At 35.8% G+C, this 27,270-nt stretch overlaps 2 protein-coding genes across 2 annotated transcripts; both read right to left on the reverse strand.

Moving 5' to 3' along the window:
- Positions 1-7,663: 7,663 nt before the first annotated feature.
- LOC137400831 (DNA-binding protein HEXBP-like) lies at positions 7,664-8,326 on the reverse strand. The gene has a single exon (XM_068087172.1). It carries the CDS (start codon positions 8,324-8,326, stop codon positions 7,664-7,666), a length of 663 nt encoding a protein of 220 aa, XP_067943273.1.
- Positions 8,327-16,569: 8,243 nt separating this feature from the next.
- Positions 16,570-26,997, reverse strand: LOC137399483 (uncharacterized). Its single transcript, XM_068085617.1, has 6 exons — positions 26,838-26,997; positions 25,575-25,755; positions 20,476-20,678; positions 20,117-20,390; positions 17,174-17,842; positions 16,570-17,049 (listed from the first exon to the last, which is right to left on the reverse strand). The coding sequence occupies exons 1-6, from the start codon at positions 26,991-26,993 to the stop codon at positions 16,913-16,915; spliced, it is 1,620 nt and encodes a 539-aa protein (XP_067941718.1). The 5' UTR covers positions 26,994-26,997; the 3' UTR covers positions 16,570-16,912.
- Positions 26,998-27,270: the final 273 nt, after the last annotated feature.

Consider the following 27,270-nt stretch of genomic DNA (forward strand, 5'->3'; position numbering starts at 1 on the left):
CAGAATTGTAACAGTGCTTCCAGTTCCTGCGTAGGTGACAGAGTTAACTGAGCATCAGGTGGTTAAAGTTTGGGGCAGACAGCTTATAGTTAGAGCCGACAGGCGTCAGCAGCGTTATGCTTCAGAGGAAGATATAATAATGGAGGTGAATTTATTTTTTACTTTGAGTCTCCTATATATATACTGTTGATTTTACATTCAAATTATATTTTGCTGTTTGAGACTATAATGTAATTTCCTGCGCGTGCGAGATACATATGTTCAGTGAGTTCTTAACGGCTTCTTTTTAATCCATAGCATCTAGCAATACAATTGCTTAGATTGATGAATATAATAAAGGTAATATTTTTAGTACCTATTAATACATGTATTAATTATTAAAATGATAACTTTTTGCTATCAGAAATCATCGCTTCATAATTTTTTATCGTTTCACTTAGCTATAGTATTTGCTTTAAGTTTTCTTTGGCAGTTTTAGCTGGTTAATTAGATTTATGATTAGATTTTATGTGCACTTCTCACTTGTAGAAAATGGAGAAAATTGGTTGATCAATGCTCATTTTTAACTCCCAAAAGCAAAGCTTTGACATGTTGTCTTAGCGTATTTATGCTTTTGTTAAACATTTAATCATTTTTAAAATTACACTTGCAATCTAACACCCAACTTGAAATCTTTCAGTAAATACGCGTTAGAACGACATATCTGTGAATGACATATAGTTATTGTGCTTGTTTTATTGATTACAGGATGTTCATGTGGTCCAACCAGCTGAGCAGCGTTGTCAGTGTAGAAACTTAAATAAATGGGAAAGAGAGACTTGAATGTGTGCTGCATAAACCATGATATATTTTGTTTGAGTTTGCTGCAGTAGATTAGTTTGTCCTATTATATGAGCTGAAACTAAGTGAGTGGCCACGTCTTGAATGGGTATGTTTAATAAAAGCTTTAGGTCAAGATAAAAAAAATTTGGCTCATAAAAATTATGTAATAAAATAAAATTGTTGAAAAAAATGTGAAACATGATTTGCAGAACACTGAATACATTATAGCCCGGTTGCCACCTGTGCTGAAATCTTGTCTGGTAGATGGATTTATGAAGTATAATCAGAGCTGTATTGACAGGCACTTTTGCATAGCTCGACCATTTGTTAGTATTTGAATCAACTAATCAAATGTGACCAGTGAATTTTTTTCTACAAATTGAAACCAATAATGACTCGGCAACGTTGACTATACATGACTTTTTAGGAATGCAGTTGCTTTCACCATATATTAGAACACATTCTTTTCAAAAATGAGCTTGCTTATTTTACTTAGTAACTAGTTTCCGGTGTGGGTAGCAACAGAAGCACGCCAAAAAACAAAAACCTTTTTTTACTTAGTTTGCTTGACATAGTTACCGTAGAATTGGTAGCCGGTACTCAGATGTTTAGACAACAATCTGAGGAAGCTAATATGACAAGTTTTTAATTTCCTTTATTTGAGGTGAATAAGACATTTATAATAATGTATCTTTAGCTGAATTATAAATTTTATTCTAGCCAACAGGAGCAATTACAAAATAAAATATACACCAATAGAGCTGCGTAAGTGCTCGTTTCACGATGTTAAAACGAGAGATCGAAACAGGTTGTATCACTAGTTACATCATTTTTGACAAGTTTGAGCACATCATTTTTTCTGAGCGTTTCTACTGCAATGAACTTCTGTCGATTTTAATCTTCAAATATCTTGACAATGAGATCGCCTAACACAACAAACAACATATCAACTGATAGACAAAAGAATACTTTCTTTTAAAACCAACTAAAGTTTGATGCAGTCACATCTTTAAGTTAAAGTTTAGTGGAAATATTATATTAAACGATAAAATGCCCAAACTTTTCATTTCATTCACTTTTCACTAATTTACCAAATTCGTAAGTGTTTCATAAACTCATTCACACATTTACTATACCATTACGAAGCACATAGAATGCCAAACTGACCGAGAGAAAGCGAGCGTTGTATTTGTTTCAGGCATTGTTTGAAGGAACTCGATGGATAGCATATTTGTTATTCCAACATATTCACTTGCTGCCAAATTTAAATATGAAAGACACTTGTTTGATGTTGCATGGCGAAAACAATACAGTAACGAGAAGACAAATAACGTTGTGTTTTGCTTTGTAAGGCGTAAAACTGAAAACATGGGCATGGTAACCCAGGGTGCACTGTACTGATTTTACTAATGTTCAGTATCATATTGTTGTTCATGAATGCTTTCTAACCTAACCATGTAAACGTGTTAAAATACAAACAAGCATCAGATCATGTTTTGTTTTATGATCGGTTCAAAGTTTTTTCTATTTCTAGTCAAGTAGCAAGTGCTGGTTTCAGCCGAGACCTAATTCTTAAGGGATATCTAACCAATGTGTGAACAGTTCTCAGTTTATTTCCGTGAAATACTAGTTGATTAGGTATTTTGCTAGAATTGTGTTATTCTGAGCATTATCATGGTTATATCTAGCTAATTAAAATAATACTTGGGAGTTGTAAATCTTTGACTCAAATGAACTAGCCGATAAATATTGAGCTAATTTTTATGTAGGAACTGTCTGGCAATTTTAGTATTTACAAGTTATTTATTATAAAAATTGATGGTCTTATTGATAACAAAAGCTGAGTTGAGTAGCGAAAAAAAGTATAGCATTTGTGATCTGATCGAGTGAATTAACTGTGAACTAGTATATAATAGTGATCTCATTGAATAAACTTATTCAATATGCTAGTGATTTAAGACATCTAATTATTTGAAACAATTATGTTACTCAAACCATGCCTAGCTTTTCGCAAGTTTTCAAAAACTTTATTAAACAATGGGATACAATTGCATCAACGAACAAAACCATTTTAATGTTGCATGTTAGATTGAATAATTTGCATGAGTGTCAAAACTATAACAAAGTGCTAGTATAATCCCATAAAGTTATGATGACCAATATATGGTGTGTTACTGGTGGCTAATCTTAAACAGACACACATAGTTGTCTCCCCATGAAAGTACTGCCAGCTCATCTCTTCCTTTTATACTTATTTGTCCTGACAACTCTGGTAGATTATCATCACCAATATCCTTGAGTTTCTCTCCTACCAACAAATATTCTATATAATTATTACACCGTGTAATGATAATAAGAGATCAAGTTAGTTGTTAAACCTAAAAAAGTTACTTTAACATCATTTTATACAGACTGAAGATCTTTAGAGAAACAAACCTTCAGGAGAGATGATGTAGATAGTCTTTCTTGTAGAGCTGACATAAATGAATCCATCCGTGTCAGAAGTGACGGTACGAGCCTTATTCAGTCCTTTACAAGTCCAGATGATGATAAGTTGATCATCTTCTATTCTGTATCTAGTAAGAATATCTGAATGCATGCTCAGTGTTAGCAAGTCTCCATCTGGGAGAAAGTGCAGATCAAATGGCCATATACTAGGAGTTAGAAGTCTTGTTGATTTAGTAGAGAAGTTGTAGAGTACTAGCTTTTTCTCATCAGGGTTAGTAGCAACTAAGTAGTCTTTGCTTACAGCAGCTAATGATGCCGCATTGCTAGAATAGCTGAAAAAAAACAACATCTCTCTCTGACTAACATCAGACAGGCATTGATAAACAATTTTGTTATCTCCATTATGTTCCAGCATGTAAATGTTGTTATTGTATACCTGAAGAGATGTAACTAGTCGGTTAACTCTACTAGCACCAAGCTTGATCACCTTTGAAGAGCCTTCATTTAGCCATTTCACTCCATCAGAGCATCCAAAAAGAAGTTTTTTATTTCCCATATAAGCAGCTGAGCAACATCCACTGTTAGTAGAGTATTCAGATATAAAAGTCAGTGATGCGGGAGTAGCAACTAACTTTGGCTGTTGAAGAAGTTTCAAACCTTTCAAAACCAACTCAACAAATTTTAATGTTATCAACTACAAAATTATTTGTTTGATTTTTTGAATCCAAGTCTTTAGAAGGAGCAGCAACAACTATGTTCGCAGTTAAGCAGGGAGGACAATTTTTTAGAATTCTCAACTTTTATGTTGACTATAGCCTTTTCTTTAGTGTTTTATCAAGTATTATATCAATCAGTGATAAAACAGCCATCACATAAAAAAACAGTCATTCTTTGTTATAAAATCTTTAAAACTAAGCATGAGTGAAGAATTTTACAACTCATAACTATTTTGATAATCATGTACGAAAAGAATTACACTCTTAATAATTTTGCTCCAAATTTGGTGCTTCAAATAATTCAACCTGAATTTGCTTTATGTTAAATGAACTTTTTCAGGAGATATTTTTTAGCATGAACTTGTTGAGTGAATACATAAGAAACAATCGAGCCAAGTGATCTTTTCTGCGCAAAATTTAGAAATAATTCCTTCCTTGAAAAATCTAAACAGAAAAACATACTTATCACACTAATATTCAATTATTTGTGTGATAAATAATGTTCAACTTTCTTTCAGTTCAAAACTATTATTATAATTTCCTAAGATGGTTAATATAGCTGTTATGGTAACATCATGAAGTCGAGCAAGAATGACATTTGCTTACAGAATTGAGCTTAAACCTACTAGAGCCTAAAATCAAAACTGCTCAAATGGCTGAATTATTACAGGCTACATTACAAAGAGGCTGCATTACATACTGTGTATTTAATTTCAACTTGAAACTAGTTTCTCACTGTTGCAGTATCTCAAGCTGAGGGTATGACACACCTTTGAGACAGACAAAGAGCTACACTTCACCATACTAACAGGCTTGCTGCAACTTGACTTAATTTGTACTAAAATTTGTTGTGATGAGTCAAGACTGTCTTTCCTACAGAAACTTGAGTATATTCACTCACCAGTGTGTATAAGAGCTGGAGTCCTTGTAAGTGGACAGTCAATATTTACATCTGTGTTATTTACCAGCTCATCAGTCATCTGCTGCTTTCGCTCCACCTTCTCAGTCACATTACTCTTTCTCAACCACTTCCCTACTTCTGCGCGTGATTCCTCCAGTCTCTCTTTCTTAGCCATCAACTCTGTGTTGTATGACTCTACCTGATCTGTCAGCTCTCTCTGGTACTCATAGATCTGCTCCTTTAGTCTCTCACTTTCCTCTCTGATCATTTCAATCTGCGAACGACAACAAATGGCCCAAGATTTGCTTTCACCTAGTAATCAAAACTATCAAAAATATGCGCAGGACATAATAGCAGAGACCATCACCACACTGAACTACCTGCTCATCACGGACTCTTTCTATCATCTGTATTCTCTTCGCACACTCAGCTTCTTCCTCATCTAGAACTTTCCATATCTGTTTATCAGCCTTACAATTCTCTGTCAACTTCTCACTAGCGGACTGGAATAAGCTAGTGAAATGTGCAGTTATCTCCTCTTTTAACCTGATCAACGAACTGAATGTGTGATCAGTCAGAGAATCTATAAAAGGCAAACCGTAAATGTTATCAATGTTTGTCTTAAGAAATTGTTAAAGCTTTCTCACTAAAACAGCTCAGCAACAATTATACCGTCTAACAGATTTCTCTCTTACAGTTAATATGAGAGTTAATTGGAGGAGTTTCTTTTATGATTTTTAAAGAGTAATACTTTTTTATTTTTGTATTGGTATGTAGTATATTAGAGAAGGTAAAGTAGCCACCATTGAAATTGAATTATGTTTTGACATTTCTAAAATTTTTATTTCGCCCCAAAACTATTCAAAGAAGCAATTTTATTTTTACTTTTTACTGTGGAAAAATTAAACAAAACTTAACAGGACAAAGTGAATATTGGTATTACTACTGAAATATGTTGTATAAATCAATGTACTCACATGTACTGATGTGAAGATGAAAGAGCCTCTGTCTTTCGTTACACTTCCTTGTATCCTCCCCATACTGCCTTACACTAGCTAATCTACTAGCTTTGCCCACTAGCTTTATCCAGCTTTATGCACTCACCGTAATTACCAAGACCACCTGTACTGCCTTGAGCTTAGACACCAATATAGCCTGAGCCTAACAAATCCCATAATACAACATGCCCTTTCTTTTTGTCTTTTTGTTTTGGGCCACTCCATCACTACCAACAAGCAGACGTAGTAACTTACCTTACTTGTGTTGCTCGTTACCTGACTCCGTTAGGGCAGTCTCCATAGGCTATGCCTCTGGCTTCTCTGACCCTATGCCACCGTCTAAAGTACTCTTCTCGCTACTGCCAGCTCCATTGCCAGTCTGCACTGGCTTTTCCATCACCCTGACCTCCGCCGCTACCAATACTTTTACTGTGACCACTGTCACTACCAACACTACTTCCACCAACATCACCAACACTACTTCCACCAACCCTGACTAGCCCGGAGTCTTTTGGTTGGGTCAGTAATGACTCTTCAACCTCATCTCCGTCTCTCCCGTCTTTACCTCGCTCTCCCCAGTAAGAGGCAGGCTCGACAGGCTTCCTGTGGGAGGTCTCCACCTGGGCCGTAACCGGCTGCACAGGGGATGGCACCACAGAGCTGGGAGTTGGCATAGGCCCAGACCTATCTAGCTCGACCTCACCTGCAACCAATGCAGGTCTGCTACCAGCAATTCTCCTCTGAACCTCGGCTAACTCCTGCACCACTACCCTGAATGCCTTGAAATTTTCCAACTCCATGACTGCTGCCTCCCGTTTGGCTTTCAGCTTAGCCAATTTCTTCTTCGACTTCCTTTGCACCTCCCTTTCCTCTCTTTCAATCTCTGCTACCATTTTCTCATGACCTTCTCTGTCTAACATTCCATTGCTGGATACCTCGGCTAAAAAAGAGCAAATCTTTTCCATTACAGACACTGGTTCAGCTACTTTCTCAGCACCTTCCCTTACCTCATCATGACTGTGTTCTCTATCACACCCCATAGACACTTGCACATCTCTGGTGCTTTGGGCTGTCCCCCCGTTGACTACCAATTTCTACGTATTCGCTACTCTTGACTCCCTTGGTATTACAAGTCCACCAATCTTGACCTGTATGACCTTTCTTAACTTCGCTCTCTCTGTCAGACTTATTTGTCAGGTTTTGCAACTCGACATCATCTGAAACATAACTTGACCCAGCAATAACAATTCTCGACGACAACGGCTTAACTGGCTTAATACTTCTACACTCCTTAACAGGCTCAAACTTTCTTTTGCATAACGCGTTTACAACAGCAAATAGTTTTAGCAGCTTCAACTCAGTTATGTCCAAAAAGTTTGTTCTCAATCCTTTCACCACATGAACTTCAGCATCCATATGCCTGTTTTTACTTTCCAAATGAACTATTACACTTCCAACCACTTTTAACTCACTACCATCAGCAGTTTCTAAAACTGTCGACGGTTTCTTTAACCGTAGGTTCAACTTGTTGGCTGTTGCTTCGGTTAATATTGACAGCTCAGCCCCAGTATCAAACGTAAACTCTACATTTACTCCATTAACTTCTAAATACTGCACCATTCTCTGGCCTGGTCAACTGTCATCGTCATATTTATCCCTCGAACCAGAGAATCTAACACTTCTGCCCTTACTATTATCCCGGTACCTTTCATCATACCAACTCGTCTCGTGCCTCTTCTTGTACCGGTCCCCCTCAAGCCTATCTATACTATTGTCCCTTATCTACTCAACTTGTCTCTTGTCTCGCGGGGGCTTTCTCGGCCCCTGTACCTCCCCCTACTAATATCCCTGCTGCCATATCGCTCATAGCTACTATCACGGCTACCTCCTGACCTCCTGCTACTACCTCGTCTATCGTAACCTACATCTCCTCCCTTATCCCTACAATAACGTGATACATGTCCTCGCCGTCCACAAGAAAAACATTTAATGTGGGGACAACTCCGCATCTCATGGCCACTACCTCTGCAATTATAGCAAACTCTATCTATATTTTCTCTACTGTTTTCTCCATGTCTAGAGACATACATTTTCCTGCTATTGTCTCTATACTTCCTACTGCCACTGTCCTTGTTATACTCCCGGCCTCTTGTCCCATATCTACTAGTATCATGTTCCTCACTACCATAATACCCTCTACTACTCCTAGGGCTACCTCTAGGGGAAGATCTACCCACTGAATCGTAGCTTCTATCTCTATCATTACTCCTGTACTGCGCTCGGCTATCAAACTCTGATATCTTTGATACTTCTCTCTTAACCTCACTTTTTAAATCAGTACTTCTACCCTCATTTTTCTGAAATCTATCCGAGTTGTTGGCCATTTCACGAGCCCTCAATGCCTCATGCAATAACGCCCAAGTAAGATTGGCATTCTTCATTAAATCTCTGCTTACTTCTCCATCTCTCAACCCGTTAACCGCCACTATAAGGGCAAACCTTACCCTATCATTATTGTTAGCCACCTCTGCATATCTGCTCAAACTCTCTACCCGTTGTAAATATTCTCTATCACTTTCTCCAAGTGCCTGCTTAGCCATCAGAAACTTATGCCCCTTTACGAACATACTCTCTTGTTTACCATAATAGTCCTGCAAAACTTCCATTGCCCCTTCATAAGTAGAATTTACACCATCTACATTAAATCCTGCACCCCTCAATACTTCTCTACCACTGTGCCCAATAGCTCTCAACAGTGGCACTAACCTAGCTCTACCTCTCATAATAGGTACCCTATTGCCATTTTCATCATTTACATAACCTCTTCTCTCGACAGCACTTTCTATACATAAATTCATCTCCTCTATAAATCTCTCCCACGAACCATCACCGTGCTCACCGAACACCAGCTTCGGCAAACCACTCTCCATCTTCACTCAACACAATATATCTCTCGCCACAAATCTACTCTACCCCACTCGTATAAGTTTAATGTAATTGTCACTTCCAAACACGTAATAAATATTTACACCTCACCAACACCAATGCTTCACCGCTACAACACCTCACAATACCACCCTACCTCACGTCACCTCACCTGCACGCCCGTAAAAAGGTCTAATCAACTGTTTAAACTTAACCCTGTAGCCAGAAAAATGTTCGCTAATGATAACACAAAAAGAAAAAAAATCAGAATTTTGTCAACTGTGCCATGTTGTATAGATCGATGTACTCACATGTACTGATGTGAAGATCAAGAAGAGCCTCTGTCTTTCGTTACACTTCCTTATATCCTCCCCCATACTGCCTTACACTAGCTAATCTACTAGCTTTACCCACTAGCTTTATCCAGCTTTATGCACTCACCGTAATTACCAAGACCACCTGTACTGCCTTGAGCTCAGACACCAATATAGCCTGAGCCTAACAAATCCCATAATACAACAAAATACATATGACTTCTGTTTTTGTTCTTACCCAAAAATAGTCATTGTATGAACTGCTATAACCTTTTTTTTCTAACGTCACTTTTAAAATTGAAGAGTATGAAGCGGTTATTTATATTACCAATAAAACATAGATTAATAAACTCATTCTTATTATTCACCCCAACTTATCAATGAATAAACATCAAACATGTTTTCTTATATGGCCACTGTTTGTGGATCTCAGTTAGTTGAGCAGTTGACCAGTAGTTTACTCTCAACTAACAGTCTATCAGCACTTTTAATTTATACTATCTATAAATTCTTTTTAATTTATGTGCCAAATTTCAGAGTAAAATTATTTAAAATTACTATATTTTTGGTATATAAATATATATCGTATATCTATATATATAAATCTCAAAGTTCCTTTGCCTGTGTGTACTTCGGGTTGCCCAACTATAGCTATTAAAACTTGGGTATGAAGTATCTATCATGCCATATTTGAACTCACAAAGATTGCAACCACAAGTCACAAACGACGCATTTAACCATCGGGCTATTATACAGTCCTTACCATTCTATTGCTCTTATCAAATACCTTATGCACGCACTATATGTATACTTTTGATTATTAATTAATATTACCTTTTGCATTTGTTATTTTATGACATTGTTTAGAATCTAATTTTTGCTACCATTACCTATTTTTTTAATTGGTAATTTTTAAATGTGTTGAAGGACAATGTAAGCAAAGTACCGGACAAAAACAGTCTGATATCTCACTTTTTAAGTGGTACCAGTATCGAGAGGTACCAGTATCGTCGTATTCAAAGTTTTCATGGAACAGTAAACTTTTTATACACACACTTCCATGCATGAATTGCTTTTATTAATTCAACGTATACATGATTTAATTTTGTTTTCTCAGTTCGTTTTAATTGTATCACTATCAAATCATATTTTATTGTAATCGTAGCAAAACAGACTTAATTTAGCTCTTAATCACTATTTATTTCACATTTACATTTAAACACTTTAATAGTTGTTTTATTTTGTCTATCAATTTATTTGACCTGCACAAAACGTTTCCTCATGATATGACGTTTAAAAAATAGAATGATAATGGTTGTTACCTGGCAAATACAAATGAAATATGCCCAAAGAATTTTATTCCCCAAAGCAACGCCAGGCATTCACCTAGTAATATATACACATATAGTGAAACTCGGATAACTCGCCCTCGGATAACTCAAAACACGGTTAACTCAACGTATTTGTTTGGTCTGTTCCCACGCAATGATAAATGGCTTTAGATAACTCGACTGAAATTCCGTTAATTCGAACAGTTTTTTGCCAAACGGCTACCAAGACGGTTGTTACTATCGCTTTAGAATATCACTTTATTCTAAGCCATAGAGATAAACATCGACTTTTAGTAGTTCTTAAGCCTCGTTATTACCAACATTGGCAAAATATTTTCATTAACGACTTTTCTAAAGGTTTGCGAAAATCAAATTTTACCAAACATTCCCTTAGCGATAACCCTCCGAAAGCAAGAAAAGCAAGGTAAAATTTAAAGCAACTTTAAAGTAATATCGACAAAATAAATAATGGGTTTTTAATAGTAAAGCAGTTTTGTAATAACTGATTTACTGCAAAATTGATATTGGTTAAAACGCTCTGTAGAAAAATACGTATGTATTTTTTCTGAGCATTTTAAACTCGATCAAGCTTTGCCGAATTCAATCTGAGAACATCCTAGCAGTTACATCACCTAAAACAACAAACAAATCTCAAATGATAGAAAAATATCTATACTTTCTGATTAAAAATATTTAAAACTTCACACGAGAGACCCTTTAACTTGCAACAAGCAATCTATGCTTTTTATTTATATATAGTTTGTATATGTACATGTATCTACTGATAAATACGTGCACTTATGACTGTCACGATAACTTGAATGCTCTAATAACTTGAACACTTTTGCTCGGTCCTTTGAAGTTTGAGTTATCCGAGTTTCACTGTATGTACTAGATGAACGGCCTGCATTTCTCAGGTTATAAAAAAGTTTTTGTACAAAAATTTATTTTTATTTAACATATAGCAACAGTTACTATTCTAACTTTCAAGCTTCATATCATGAGACAAGTGTTTTGTGCAAAGTTAATGAAAAGTGTCAAAATGGCTGAGCAGATAACTCCTAGCACGCCTGCATGATGATAAAAATTTATTTCTTTTATTTGATGTGCATTGGTCTGGCTTGCATATAATAATGAACTTTTTAAAAAGACAAAAGTCACATTTTCTGCTTGTGTTTGAGTAGGCTTTAAATTGCTTATCATTTGTTCATATAACAGTGTAGCATATGCTATCATTTGGTCTGTTAGTCAAGAAATATACTGTACTTGCTAGGTTCAGTCTGGTTTTTTTCACTTGCATGGTTGAATGAAGCTTTGTGGTTGTTGTACCTAGCTATAAATTCGGTTTCACAAAGTCTTATATATATATATATATGTATATAAATATATATATGTATATATATATATATGTATGTATATATGTATGTATATATGTACAGTATGTATATATGTATATACATGTACATGTATGTACATATATATGTATATATATTATATATATATATAATATTTGATATATTATATAGCACTCATGTTGTTGTTAGTCTTTATGGCTAGTCTTTTTGGAACCTTTTGAATAGCTGGGTTTACATCCAGCTAGTAAAGCTAAAATTGGCCTGCCTGCAACCAATAATCTACAATGTTGCTGTACTACTATGCAATTGGTTCATCACAATCATCAGTAACCTAACAGATTGTCAAGCACATGACTGACTTGTAAATGTACTACGGTTAAAGGTTGACTTGCAACAAAATTCACATTACAGTTATTTGGTATCAAAAAATTCGCCATGTCTTACTCTATTGTGTTGTAAGTGCCAAATATGTGGGAATGTGATTAAAAGCTCGTAAAAGCTAAAAAACGAACAGAAAATCGCAGCCACACGAGACCGCCCTAGTTTGGATTCGTTTTCCAGAACGGCTAAAATGTGACGTATGTGTGCTAAAACGGCTAAAATGTGTGCGAGATAGTTTATGTTTACACTTTCATGCATCCTTATTCGTCGAACTATTTTCACAAATATACTTCACGCTTGCGATAAAAACCATGTCTATTGTTCTTACGCGTCTATTTTATCGGCATCGTAATGCTGCAACTTTGAGCACTGATATCTCAAAACATAGCATAAAAATATGTTTAATTTTTTAAGCTTAGCTTGAACGATTGCATATCATTCTCTGATAAAAATGATGAGCCTTTTGGTCCGCTATGATGGTTGAAAAATGCTGTAGAAATTTTTCGCGCCATATAGCGGGAATTGTAAGTCACATGATCAGATAATGTTAGTTTCAGTTCAAGTTTGATCTATCGCAAATAGCAAACACGCTATCTCGTATTAAACTTGTTTATTTCAATTCGTCATAATGTCTAACGCGCCACATAGTGTTTGTGCAGCTGCCAAGCTGAGAAGCACCTTTTTTTGTCCAATAGCTGAGAAAAGACTAGACCTTCACCGGGCGTGGAGCAACTGGGTGAAGCTGGATGTGACAAACTTTATTTATTCGCCTGCTTACTCTTACCTTTGTTTTCGCCAGTTCAAAGACGACATGTTTTCTAACCTGTTTGCATACTCCACATATCACCAAAGCACGTGAGTGATTTATTTTATGAACTACTTGTATTAGTAGTTGTAACTCGGGTTATTATCTAGTATTCTCCTAATAGTACTGTATTAATCTATATTTAATATAACAATATTAATGTCATTTAATTGTAATATTATATTATTAGTATTTTATCTTTTTAATTACGTGTATTATTCTTATTATAATAACAAAACTAATTCACACTGCATATCTATCTGTAAAACGTAATATATTAATATATAATTGATAAAATAATGTTGTTTCACGATTAATTTCGCCAAATTTCTTAACCCCACTCACTTATAGATATGTTATATAAAATAGTTATTGTCATTTTTTGGTATCATCGTTAATAGCGTATTAATATTATTAGTTGATTATTATTAGTATTAGATGAAGAGTTTGTGCCAACCACTGAAGACTGGGAAGAGTTTGAGCGCTATGTTGGCCAGCATCAAACGCTCTCCAATTACATGTAAGATAGAGCTGAACTAAACCAAACTTGACAAAATATAAAAAATATCCATAGAGTTATTACTCACATTTTATGTTTACAATATCATGGATTCTGATAGGGTTTTGTAAAATCTGTGTCATGATTGCATGGCTATATATTTATTCTTTTTCTGATCAAGCAAATATGATATAATAACAGGAAATGATATTGTACAAATCTTATTGCAAGTCAACTATTGTGTTGTGATTTCAGAACCAAATCCTCCTTCAAAGAGGAGAAAATAATAGTAAGTGTGACAGCACTCCAGCGACTATTTCACTGTCACACCTGCGCCCTCCCCTGCTCATTCACGATGGTGCGAGAAGGCGGATGGGTAGAGTTCAAGGTTACATGTGCCTCCTGTCACCGATCGTACACTTGGGAAACAACTGCCAGGGTGAACAGAGCTCACGTCATCAACCCCCTGCTGGCAGCTGCATCACTCTTTTCTGGCGGATGCCTTACGCAGAACCTCCGTTTTCTGTCGCTCCTGAACATCGCAATACCAAGCCAAAGCGTTTGCCTCTACCAACAAAGAGAATACTTACATGGTGTGAGTGTTAATATTTACTCATAAACTTGGAAAATGTGAGTAAAAGCTTGGCACACTAATTGAATAACAACATTTAGAAACAATTTTTTTTTGAAATGAAAATATGTCATCCTTCAAGCAAAATATATTATAATTCAAAATTCTGATTCTTCATCATAATATAGCACAAAAAGGGGGAAGAGGATTCTACATTCTTAGACTAATGATAATGATACAAATTAATCTTGTATAATGAAGTTTTACAATATATTACAGTGTATTGCTGAGCAGTGCACCCTGCATAACGAGGGATTGATGGCAGCAATCGATTGGGAGCTTGATTTGGCAGGTGACGGTAGATGCGATAGTCAGGGGCATTGCGCACTATACAGAGCCTACACTATGATGGATCAGAGCTGCGGTTTAATAGTCAGCAGCCATCTTGTCAAGGTAAAACTTTGACAGTTTTTACTTCACAGCCTGACAAAAACCCAAATTTTTTAGTAGTTATCAATACATAAACATGAAGTTGCTCATCTAGCTAAATAGTTCATTCAAATAATGTGAAAGTAATTGTTGGTCATAACTTTCTTTACTTTGCAGTCAACAGAGACCACCAGCTCTAACACCATGGAACTGAAAGGCTTCAAGCGATGCCAGTCCGATCTAATTTCCCACGGCCTGAGAGTGAGGTCCATTACAACGGATGTTGTTACAAAGGTTGTGTGCATACTGCAAGCTTGTGTTTTGGCTTATGCCGCAAATTTGTCGCCGTGAGCGACGGCCTCTACCTGCATGCTTGGTGTCTAAGATTCGGGCTCTTTTCCCACCAACGGATGATGAAGAAGAGTTTGCAGACTTGCAAACAAGATTTGCGGCATAAACCAAAACACAAGATTGCGGTATGCACACAACCTTTTCCGAGCATTTGGCGATGGCTCTCCAAATGGGAATAGATTATCTACCAAAACAACTATTGAAAAACAATAATTGCTGATCATCAAAATAATCTCGATCTTTATATAATAAAATCATAAAACTAATACACTCTCTACTGTAGTAAGTGTACAAGCCAAATATACCAGTCCTCCTTGTGTTCCACGAGTTCAGAATATGTGTGTTCAAGTGATGCATTAAATGTGTAACACAAGAATTGTAGATAATGCTTGACACATTAGCATAGCCTTGGTGTTGTTGGCATTAAATGAATATCCAACTCACTATGATATCGCAGGTAATTATTCCACCTCAACTCAAGGGGTGCAGACGCCACAAATTCGTTTACATCAGGATGCATACGCAGGCATTCATGCTCCCCTCGGTCAAGGAGACAATGTGCAAACTCAGCATAATGGCAGCACAAACATTCAGGAAGAGATGGCATGTCTTGACAACGCTCGTAGGCACATCTGTAGCCGGTGGTATTAGCTCCTAAAGAAATGAACAGATATGACTATGCAACCATAGCTAATACATCAGGTCGATGTTATCCAACAGTATATCAGTGCAGCACTAGATTTAAATATTAAAATTGTTAATGTTGTCATTCGAGAAAAATCTGTAATTATCTTTTCGCAATATTGAAGCGATAATTATCATCATTAAAATCATATATAATAATATTCGTTCTATCACTCTCAAGCTAAAACTATTACTACTAGCTAGCTTGGCACATAAGAGCTGGCTAGTGGCGGTGCTTACTTGCTGGGAGGTTTGATTCTGTTGAGGATCTTCTTCAGATAGAGCGTCAGGCTCGAAACGCCAGGGTCTTAACTCTTCAGAATTTGACATTTTTTATGATAGCAACTCAGACATGAATAGTCGAACGGAATGGCCAAGCCGAAACTGTAAAGTAGCGAGCATCTATATTTGATACGGGGTCTTAGATAAAACCCGAAGTGATTATCATAAACTATTGCTACGATAAGTTTGATATTGAGCTTTTTATTGGCCTTTCAATTCACGCGAGAACATCACGTGACAAGACAATGACCATACAGCGCGGATACGTCATCGAAGTCAAGAGATTCCAATCTACGGCGGCCTTTTGTTTTTGAGCTTTTAAGAGCTTTTAATCACATTTCCACATATTTGGCACCTACCACACAACAGAGTAAAACATGGCGAATCTTTTGATACCAAATAACTGTAATGTAAATTTTGTTGCAAGTCAACCTTTAAAGAAAGACTCTGTGCTGCAAAATTCTTAGAAGTAAGATGGTTGTTCGCACAAGCTGATTGGCACCTTTGGTATTTAGAAGTTGTTGTCTCATTATGTCTCTGGTAAACACCTAATGCTGATAACAGAGCTGATTTATTGTTGATCTAAAACTTTTTGAAGGAAATTGCAACTAAACACAAACATTTATGACATTTATGACATTAATACCGGTGAGTTGTGTATTTTAAACATAAACAGTGCTATACAAGAAATATCAATACAGCGTGAATAGAAAACAAATGTATAGCAAGTATACTACCAATTATATTGAAGGCAAAATTGTGTAATTGGATATACACGTAATAATGAGTTCCTTGAATAGATTTGATATAGTTTTTTCCATATGCAACCAAACTGAATAAACTTGTGATGTCGTATGTTAATTGTGCTATGCATAACATCATTCAAAAATTCATATGCTTTGGACCACAACTGTTGAATTTGTTTCAAATCTCTCAGTATTGTTAGGCTGCATGGTTTACCAAAATAACTGTAGCTCAAAGCCACATATGCAGTTGACTTCTTTACTTACAAGGAATCACTTGTTTGGGTATGTCAATAGCATAGCAAAATTGAACGCTGTCATAATCCCATAACATTATTCAGACCAATGTATGATGTGTTAATAGTGGTTAACCTTAAACAGACACACAGATTTGCCTCCCCATGTAGGAACTGCCAGTTCTTTTCTTCCTCTAATACTTATTTGTCCACAGAAGTCTGGTAGATTATTATTACTAATCTCTTTCATCATATCACCTACCAACAAATATTATGTATATTAGACTGTGTAATAAAGATAAGATATCGAGTTAGTTGTTAAACCTAATAGAGTTACTTTAACATCATTTTATACAGACTGAAGATCTATAGATAAACAAACCTTCAGGAGAGATGATGTAGATAGTCTTTATTCTAGAGCTGACATAAATGAATCCATCAATGTCAGAGGTGACAGTACAGGCCTCATCCAGTCCTTCACAAGTCCAGATGGTGGTAAGTTGATCATCTTCAATTCTACATCTAATAAGATTATTTGAAGACACACTCAGTGTCAGCAGGTCTCCATCTGGTAAGAAGTGCAGATCGAATGGTCGTATACTAGGAGTTAAAATCATTGTTAATTTAGTAGTAAAATTGTAGAGTACTAGCTTTCCCTCATCAGGGTTAATAGCAACTATGTAGTCTTTACCAACAGCAGCTTCTGATGCCGCTTTGCCCAGATAGTTGAAGGAAAACAACTTCTCTCTCTTGCTAACTTCAGACAGGCACTGATAAACAGTCCTCTCATTTCCATTATCATGCAAAATGTAAACGATGTTATTGTATACCCGAACAGATGTTACTAGTAAGTTTATTACTCTTGCTGTCAGCTTGATCTCTTCTGAAGCACCTTTATTCAGACATTTCACTCCATCACCGCATCCCAAAAAAAGTTTGTCATTTCCAGCATATGCAGCTGAGTAACATCCACTGTTAGTAGAGTGTTCAGATATAAAAGTCAGTGATGTGGGGGTAGCAACTAACTTTGGCTGCTGTAGAAGTTGATTACCTATAAAAGTTAATCATAGTAGCAATGTAGCAATAATTCTTTGACATTTAATTTCATTTTTCAAACCTGTAGTTCAAACCTACAGCACACTTTATTTTTGCAAATGTCCAGTAAATTGAATGCACGGTAATACAGTGAGATTGAATAATCACACTTGGAGGCTAGAAAACATAATATAAAAGTATGATTGATCAGACTTCAGATACTTTATTCTAGCTTACGAACTTTATTTTATGAAATTTCATTTATTATCAATTGGCTGACACGTAACAGTCATACAACTTTAATACGATCATTTCCTTTTTCACGTGTGCACACGCTCGGGCGCACACACACAAGCGTGCACGCGTGCACACATATGTATGTGTGTGTAACAAATAACCACCATCTTGAACTATAGTTACTCCATTTAGTAACAGATTCAAATGACACTCTTGTGGTTATATTACTTGTACCTCCATATTTCCAGTGTTCTTGTATGTAATAAAAAGTTGAATTTCTGGGTTGCATCATATATAACAATCTATACTTGTGTTGTAAATTTTCTGAAAACTATGGGACTTTTCATTACATTCTTCAATATATGCTGAGAAAATAAAATTCAATGCGCATTGTTTGTTTTACTATTAAAAACATACTAAACCTAAGAACTGTTTTGCGGTTTACAACTTTTTGTATTTTTGTTCTTGTTTTTTATAAATTTTTGCTTGTGGTCTGCCTTTACTATTAGCCATCACTACTTTTCTTTGACTTTTCTCTTTTTTCCACTTCTCTTCATATCTTTTATCTTTTTAGAACTCGTAAAATATAGTCACTACAAAGATATTCAACTCTTCTCCAAAATTAAATTATTTTTATCTTTAATTTATTTGGTTATATTATAAACGCATGACGTTAGTACATCAATAAAATAACTTGGAACTTACTTCACATACTTTTATTTATTTCAACATTCCTATTTATTTTTGTCATGAACTAAAAATAAAACGAAGATTTAGGTACAGACTCTCTCATAAAAGACTGTGCACAACCTTACAACTTTGGTGTAATCAATAGCAAATTGCAAAATGTAACCAAATCACATTGCTGACTGTCTATCTATAAGCACAAAAATTGAAGGAATTTGTCAAGTTTTTACGATATGAATCATTCTTGAAACATCTAATCCATTCAAATTATATGAAAATGTATTTAAGAATGTTTAAAGGTTGACTTGAAACAAAATTCACATTACAGTTATTTGGTATCACAAGATTCACCATGTCTTACTCTGCTGTGTTGTAGGTGCAAAATATGTGGAAATGTGATTACAAGCTTTTAAAAGCTCAAAAACGAAAAGTTGGTCAGCCATTATGAAGAATCACGAAAATGGTCATAGATTGGAAGACGTAGTTGAACACGATGTGCTTCTGTTTACATTTTCATGCAGCCTCATTGGTCGAAATATTTTCACAAATAAATTCTGCTATTTCAAAGCCTAGCCTAAAAATCAGCTTAATCTTTTAACCTTAGCTCATGGGGGTACATATCATCCTCTGATAAACATGAGGACCGTGTCAGTCACTCGTGGTGGTCGAAAAAAGCTGCAGAAATCGTTTGCGTCATTTGGCAGAGAATATGGGTCACCTGATCAGATTATGTTAGTTTCAGTTTAAATTAATTGCAACTAACAAAAACAGTAAAGTAGCGAGCATCTATATTTGAAAAGGGCTTTCCTTTTAAGCCTGAAGTGTTTGTCATAAACTAGCGCTACGAGGCGCTTTATATTGCGCCTTTAATTGGCCTTCCATTTCACATGATAGCATCATGGGTCTAAACAATAATCACGTCGAGTTGAATACGACATCAAAATGAGGGATTCAAACTTATGGCAGTTTTCGTAATGGCTTTGATTAACTGCTTGTTTTTGAGCTTTTAAGAGCTTTTAATCACATTCCCACATATTTTGCACCTGCAACATAGCAGAGTAAGGCATGGTGAACCTTTTGATACCAAACAACCATAACGTAATTTTTGTTTAAAATCAACCTTTAAAGAGTATTCATGACACATGATGAAGACTCTTGTGTAAAACATTAGATGTAGAATAATGATCAGGATATTTCAAACCAAATTTTTTTTGCTTGTTTGAGCTCCAATTTAGTGGTAAAATTCAGTTTTACTTCTTATATAATTTGTTAAATTTTTCCTGAAACTAGAGCTGGGTTGCTAGAAATTAATATTGTAATAAATCAGGTCTATATTCCCTGCCAAAACGTAACTAACTTTACTCACTGCTGTGTATGAGAGCTGGAGTCCTGGTAAGTGGGCAATCAACCTTTACATCTGTGTTATTCACCAGCTCATCTGTCATCTGCTGCCTCTGCTCCACTTTCTCAGTCACATGACTCTCTCTCAACCACTTCCTTACTTCTGAACATGACTCCTCCAGTCTCTCTTTCTTAGCCATTAACTCTGTGTTGTATAACTCTACTTGATCTGTCAGCCCTCTCTGGTACTCATAAATCTGCTCCTTTAGTTTCTCACTTTCCTCTCTGATCATTTCAATCTGTCAAACAATCACATTCAAGGTGGTTTTTATGATTTTAATCGAACTGCTAATAATAGAGAAAACAATCAGTACATCAAACTACCTGTTCATCACGTATTCTTTCTATCATCTGTATTCTCTTAGCACACTCAACTTCCTCCTCATCTAGAACATTCCATATCTGTTTGTCTAATATACATAACTCTGTTAACTTCTCACTTGCTTGTTCAAGTAAGTTGTCAAATTCAGCGTTTATTTTTTTCTTTAACGTGTTCAATGAAGTGAATGTGTGGCCACACGGAGACTCTGTAAGAAGCAAACATGAAATATATAATTAGTAGTATATATATATATATATATGTATATATATATATATATATATGTATATATATATATATATATATACCAAACTCCTATACGACATGCTGTCTTTTAATAAACACTTTATTTTGATGTAATTATAATTTATATATATATATATATATATAAATTATAATTACATCAAAATAAAGTGTTTATTAAAAGACAGCATTTCGTATAGGAGTTTGGTAAGTACAGTTTGACATAAAAATTGCATCAAGTTATGAGTAGATTCACATATTTGTAATGAGCTCAAGGAAAAATATAATATGGCAAATCTCTTGAATAGTAGCATAAAGCTTAGCTTGCAGGTACCCAACTTCCTCAAAATGACAAAAATTTTGCTAACGCAGCTATGATTAACTCTTTCGCTACAGCAAGGCGATGTATCGGCTTTCGCGGTAATATAAGTACTGACCGTAACCTGATGTATTGGCTTATCAATAGGGGTTCACTTTTCTTTTCATTAGGAAGCTCACACATTAGCTAGACTAAGGCTGGAAAAAACCACGTTTTTATGAAAAGCTGAAAAAACCAGGTTTTGTCGGTTTAAACCGGTTTTTATGGTTTAAACTGGTTTTTATAATTTAATCTAGGTTTTTGCAATTTTAAGCCTAATTAACTTGCTATAGCTGCATGATTGTGTATTAAACATACATTTGTGAAATCATCTGCTAATGATGGTACTGTGAGAGTTTTTATGGGAAAAAAGAGGGAAAACATATGGAAAATTCGGAATGAGTCTTTAATCAAACATGGTCAATAAAATACAGAGCAGAAAGCTTATCACATAAAGAGAATATTTTACATACAGCTCTATGTATAAGTAGGAATTTTAATCCAAGTGACTAGTCATGTGGTAGTGTAGAGCAAAGCATAATACAGATGTATTGCTAATGTTTGGAGCAGTGGCAAATGACTTAACTTCTATCACCTGAATCCTAGCATCACTGTTTAATTTGGTGTTTTCAGCTTGACATTTTGCTACGTGAGCTTTAAGCCTATCTGCATGACCTCGCGTTACGACAGCACACCTATTACATTTTGCCTTGAAACCTTTGTCTTTTGCAGTTCGAGTGAAAAACTGCCAAACGGGATCCTGTTTGTGAGAATTGTTGGAAATTTGAGGCACAGCTTTAACTTTTCAAAACACAACAAACTTGATAAACTGAATTCTAACAATCCAACTACTTTGGCTTGTGCCCAATAAATGAAATAGTAGTTTGCAAACTTGAAGCTTTAGCCCACAAGGACTTTATTGTTTTAATTTCTAATTATAAGTAATCTTTTCTCACTGGCCAGACTTGAGAAAGTAATTCATTCATTATTAGAGACGATGATTGGATTAGCATATTTCACATGGTTTTTATATTTCATCAGTAAAAAGATCATCCTATCACTTGATAAAACCAATTGAATATGAAAGTCACTATTTCATTGTTGTGCTAGGATTTCATGTAGTTTCAATTTTAGCTCTGCTATCACTTTCAGGTTCCGCGCCTTGATTAGCCTTGCTATTGCGCACAGGGACCTCATCATCACCTTCCCTGTAGTGACATTTTTTTTTCTATTTCTCTTGTCCTATTATACTGTGAGAAACACTCTTCATATTATTTTTATGGTTATATTATAGATGAAAATAAACAAACAAACTTTACTACTGTGTCCTAAATAAACTTCCACAGCTGATAATCACATATAATTGCATTTCCATTGCACATGAACCACTAGGAGCTTAAAATATTATGTTTTTCACAAAAATTAATGAAAAACCCAAAAAACTCATAAAAACTGGTTTTTCCGGCTGGTTTAAACCAAGCCAACCCCAAGCTAGACCAATCAAATTTTGTCTGTAATGAAACAACCTTGTTGCCAATCACGTACAATCAATAGAAAATTCTTTGGCTCAGCAATTCCTTTTCTAATTATTTTTCAAAATGGGAAAACCAGATCATTATCATCATGGCAATAAGAAACAAACCGCATTCAATGAACGCAAACAAAGCGTCAGAAACTTGACGAGAGTGGAATTCACTAAGCAATTTTATACTTATTTTGTAGAAAGGTTTGTTCTGAATAAGATGCATCTTACAGTAAAACAATATGTTTTAATTCTTGAGATATTGCTTAAATAATAACGGTATATCGGATTTTCAAAAATCTGTTTGAATTAATATGGGCAGAATAATCATTCGGTCAGAATTTAATGCAGTAGCAAAAGAGTTAACTCATATATTCCATAATTAAAGTGACCAATAACTATGATCCTTCAGCCACGACCTTTTTGTTATGGCTGCTACTACTATACAGTTGGTGAGTGGATTGGTCTCACCTGTTTACACTGCGGATATTGTTCCTTACAAAAAAATCAAATACTCTGGGTTGTGCAAAATGCTACTAAAATAAATATAAAAAAAAGAAAAAAAGAAAGAAGCCATATACATTTATGTATTGAGAGCGCAACTGACAGGGGGAGTTTCTGGTGACAGTTATGTCCTATCATTCATTCTTGCCCTCTGCTCACTTTTCTGGCAAGCCCTAGACATGGCTAAAGCTAATAAAATATCTACGACCTACAATATGCGTGCAAAAACAATGTCATGGCAGCTCAGATGCCGCCCGTTCACAAATCAGTAAGAAATAGACCACTGGTTCAAAATAGACTAAATTGACTTAAAAAGATAACAAGAGCTCCAAGTATTGCTACATTAGCAGCAAGCTTCAGAAGTGGGGCTATTTGGGCAAGATGCAACAACTATGGATAGAAATGGCGCAATAAAGCAACTTTGCATGCTAAACAACGTGCTGGATAAAGAGGCAAAATAGTGAGAAAATATATAGTATCAGAACTTGAGGTAATGAAGTCAGACAATGAACGATCAAAGTGACTTGTTACTTCTAACCACACACACAACACACAAACACCCCCCCCCCCCTACACACAACCTCACACACTTACACGCACACTCCACACACGGCCCACCCCCTATACACGCACACACACAAACACGCCCACTACCAAACACGAACTCTCTCGTACTCTCCTAAAAAAAGAACAACTCTGAAGAGAAGATAAATTTCCTACAATTCATAATTTACCAGGAAGCGCTGTATGATTCCGTGCAACAGCTTGACCGTCGTATGAAGCCAGGTGTAAAACTAATTAACTTTATTTGAGCTTGAGAACTTCACCATCATCAGTTAACCAAGTTTATAGAAAATAACAACTCGGATCACACAGACTTACTTTACGACTATAATGTTGGCTGATTACGTTTGGAAAAATTATGTCAATGTATGTGGGAACTCAGGAGATGATTTTATTTCAGAGTAGCTTGCGAAAACAGACAAATTTTCTGAGCTGAATGAAACAGTTTGGTTTTGTGATTTAACTTTTACTGCAGACATACTGACAACGGAACAGAAATAGCCGAATGTGAAGCTACAAGGGGCTAACCAGTTTGTGCGCAAATTGCAGGCAAACATCAGAGCCTTCGAAACCAAACTGATTTTATTTTCAAAGCGAATATCAGACAAGTCATTTACTCATTTTCCAACACTGGGTGCAGTAAAAGAAGTGCGAACAAGAGAGTGAACAAACTATTCATCAAAAATGCATTCCTAGTTCATAGATGAACTGCAACGGTCAATTCTAGATCCTCCCAAATCCAGTACCTGAAAGCTCCACAAAAAAAACCATCTTAAACACAGAAGCTACTAATAACACCATTGCAGATTGACTAAGGATCGGCTCATAGAAAACCACCAATGCATTGGGGACCATCAAGAACTCATCATAGGAGTAATGTACATCAAGTGCGGAGTGCAGTGTGCGTGTGTGTATGTTTATTTTATCAACAAGCAAACAAAAAATATACACAGATTAAAGATATAATAATAAAGAGCAGAAAACATATAGTCAGGTGTGTAAAATAAATACAACCCGAAGAGATGATGGGGCCCATTGCGAAATGGCAATGCCAGCAGCAAAAAGCAAGATAACGACGATCACCCAACAGAGTGAAGATAGAGCCTCAGCTCGACCTTAAATTTTTCTAGAGATTTTATTTGTCTGAAAACTGTCGGCAGTGTTTTCCACAGTGCAAGTGTAGCAAAATTATAGGATCTTTGACCAGCAGACGTTAGATGTTTAGGAACAGGAAGTGATAGTAATTGATTACGAGTGTGGTAATGTGACAGTGATACAGAGTTACTAGAGTGAAACAATTTATGAGCTTGAATGAGTAGTTTCCTAGTCCTTCAGTTTATGAAGGAGTAGGCAAAAATACGGGCTCAACATGACCCAAGCCTTCTGGTTAAAGAAATTGACATCTCAGCTCATTGGAAGGGCAAAGTATGTAGAGTGCCTGATAGAAGGTAGCCATCCAGAATGGCTGACAAAAAGATATACTGGGTTCCTGGTACAAAACCCAAATCGCAGGCCAATTTCTAAGAACTACTGGTCAATAACATGCTTGCCCACCAACTGGAAACTACTCTCCGAAATAATTGCACTCAAGCTGCAGGAACTCATGAGACAGCATATTTACAGTGCTCAAATAAAAATTGGACGCTAAACCTGAGGAGCCAAACACTAGTTGCTGACGGTTTGGAAGGTCTTTCAAGACTGCATATCAATCTCGCTATCTACAAGTTAGATTGACTACAAGAAAACCTTACTCAATGCTCTAAAGTTGGATCATTGAGTGATGAAGGTTGTACAATGTCAACCCTTCGTGGTGTTAATCAAGATGTCAATGAACCACTAGAAAACCAAACTGGGGACTAATGGAATTTTATTGAACTCAAAGTTAACCACAGTACGCTTTAATAGATGCCTACCTTCGCAGCTCTCTTCACTTCTGTCACATCTTAGACAAGCTGTACAACTACAATTATCACAGACTTCTAACACTTCCCCGCCATGTTGCTCACATAACGCCTTCTTATATATCCCAGGATGCAACTGGTATGTAGATATTGGTATGGTCTGATGTTTTTCACCAGCCAATAAGCTGTGAGCCTGTAACCAAGGTCATTTACCGTCTTCCAAATATAGATAAACTAAAATGTATGAAGTCAGAGTGACTGCTGTGCCACACAAGAATAGCAATAATCAACTATGTGTACAAAATTGTAAACCTTCAATATTTTTTTTTAAGATTAAGCTTTGAGGTGCAGTTTTACCGATACTGTATTTAAAATAAATGTTCAGACATAGCTTGAAACGCTGTCTTCCCCTTAGATCTGGTAAACTACTTTTGTCTACTATGGCTAATACTGCCTGTAGTATACCCGGTGTATAAGCTGAGGTCCAAGGTTTAGTTTAAAAATTCTGGTTCTGACATGTACCTACCATATAACTTAGCCTCCTTCTCTGGCTCAAACCGTTTGATCGTTAATAATCAAATCGGGATCAGAGGTGGGGCAATGCGTAGCTGAAGAAATGACATTCAAAAACACTATCAGTGAAAACATCTAAGTTTTTTGTGCTGTCGGAAATATGTACAACAACAAAAGAATTAGAGGCGACATTTCTAGTGATGATCACAAGGCATAAAAAACTATACATAATAATCGTATTGGCCCACCTCGCCAATAGAACAAAACTGCCACCTTTGATAATATGTATGTTGCTAACAGAAAAGCCATCCTACAAGACAGATTTTTGTCAGAAATTGTGATTCACGTAAAAGAAAAAGGATGGATAAACGATAGTGGATGTGTCAAATGTGTCAGATTACCAGTGTGGGCTTGTAGGCAGATACTCCAACAAAAGTATTAAATCAAAAAAACACATTATTCCTGAACAGAATCCTAGCGATGACAATTTGAATGGTGAAGAATGGAACTTTGTGTTTGATACATCACATGTTGAGTAGGATTACTAGTATTTTACTATTTTATCAAATAAATCCTTATATATCATATCATGTGATTTGGATATGCGATGGCTTTTAAAGTTGAATTTTACTAGAATGCGTGTCATGAAAAACATGACCACTGTATAAGTCGAGGAAAGAGTTTTAAAATTGAAATTTGGTGTCAAAATGTTGCCTAAAATCTCGTAACTTAAGGCACACAATTTTAGCCGTACAAACTCACTTGCTGATGGGCGTCACACATTTTCAGAGCACAATCAACGCAGTAACAAACAGCCACTTGTTCATCACACTCATGGCAGTCGCATGGTAATGATGTTGAAGGTACAACATCTTCAGTTTTTATGTCAGCTTTTGGTAGCTCATCAAATTTTTCCATGTCATACTCAGTTCTAAAACAAAAGCTTCAAAGATTAACCTACATGTGTTGTAAAGGTAAAGCATTCCTAATTACAAAAGAAAATCATAAAATAAAAACAATATTTATTTACCTGTTCTGGTATCTGTCTACCAAATGTAATGCTAAACAAGCAATTGTAGTATCGTGTAGTACTTGTAACCACATTTTAATCGAATATGTTCTACTCACAGACATGATCTACATCTGATAGTTCCATGTACTGAATAGTCTTCCTCTAAACATATCTTACAGAAGA

Source organism: Watersipora subatra, chromosome 7 (assembly GCF_963576615.1).
Source record: "Watersipora subatra chromosome 7, tzWatSuba1.1, whole genome shotgun sequence".
NCBI lineage: Eukaryota > Metazoa > Bryozoa > Gymnolaemata > Cheilostomatida > Watersiporidae > Watersipora > Watersipora subatra.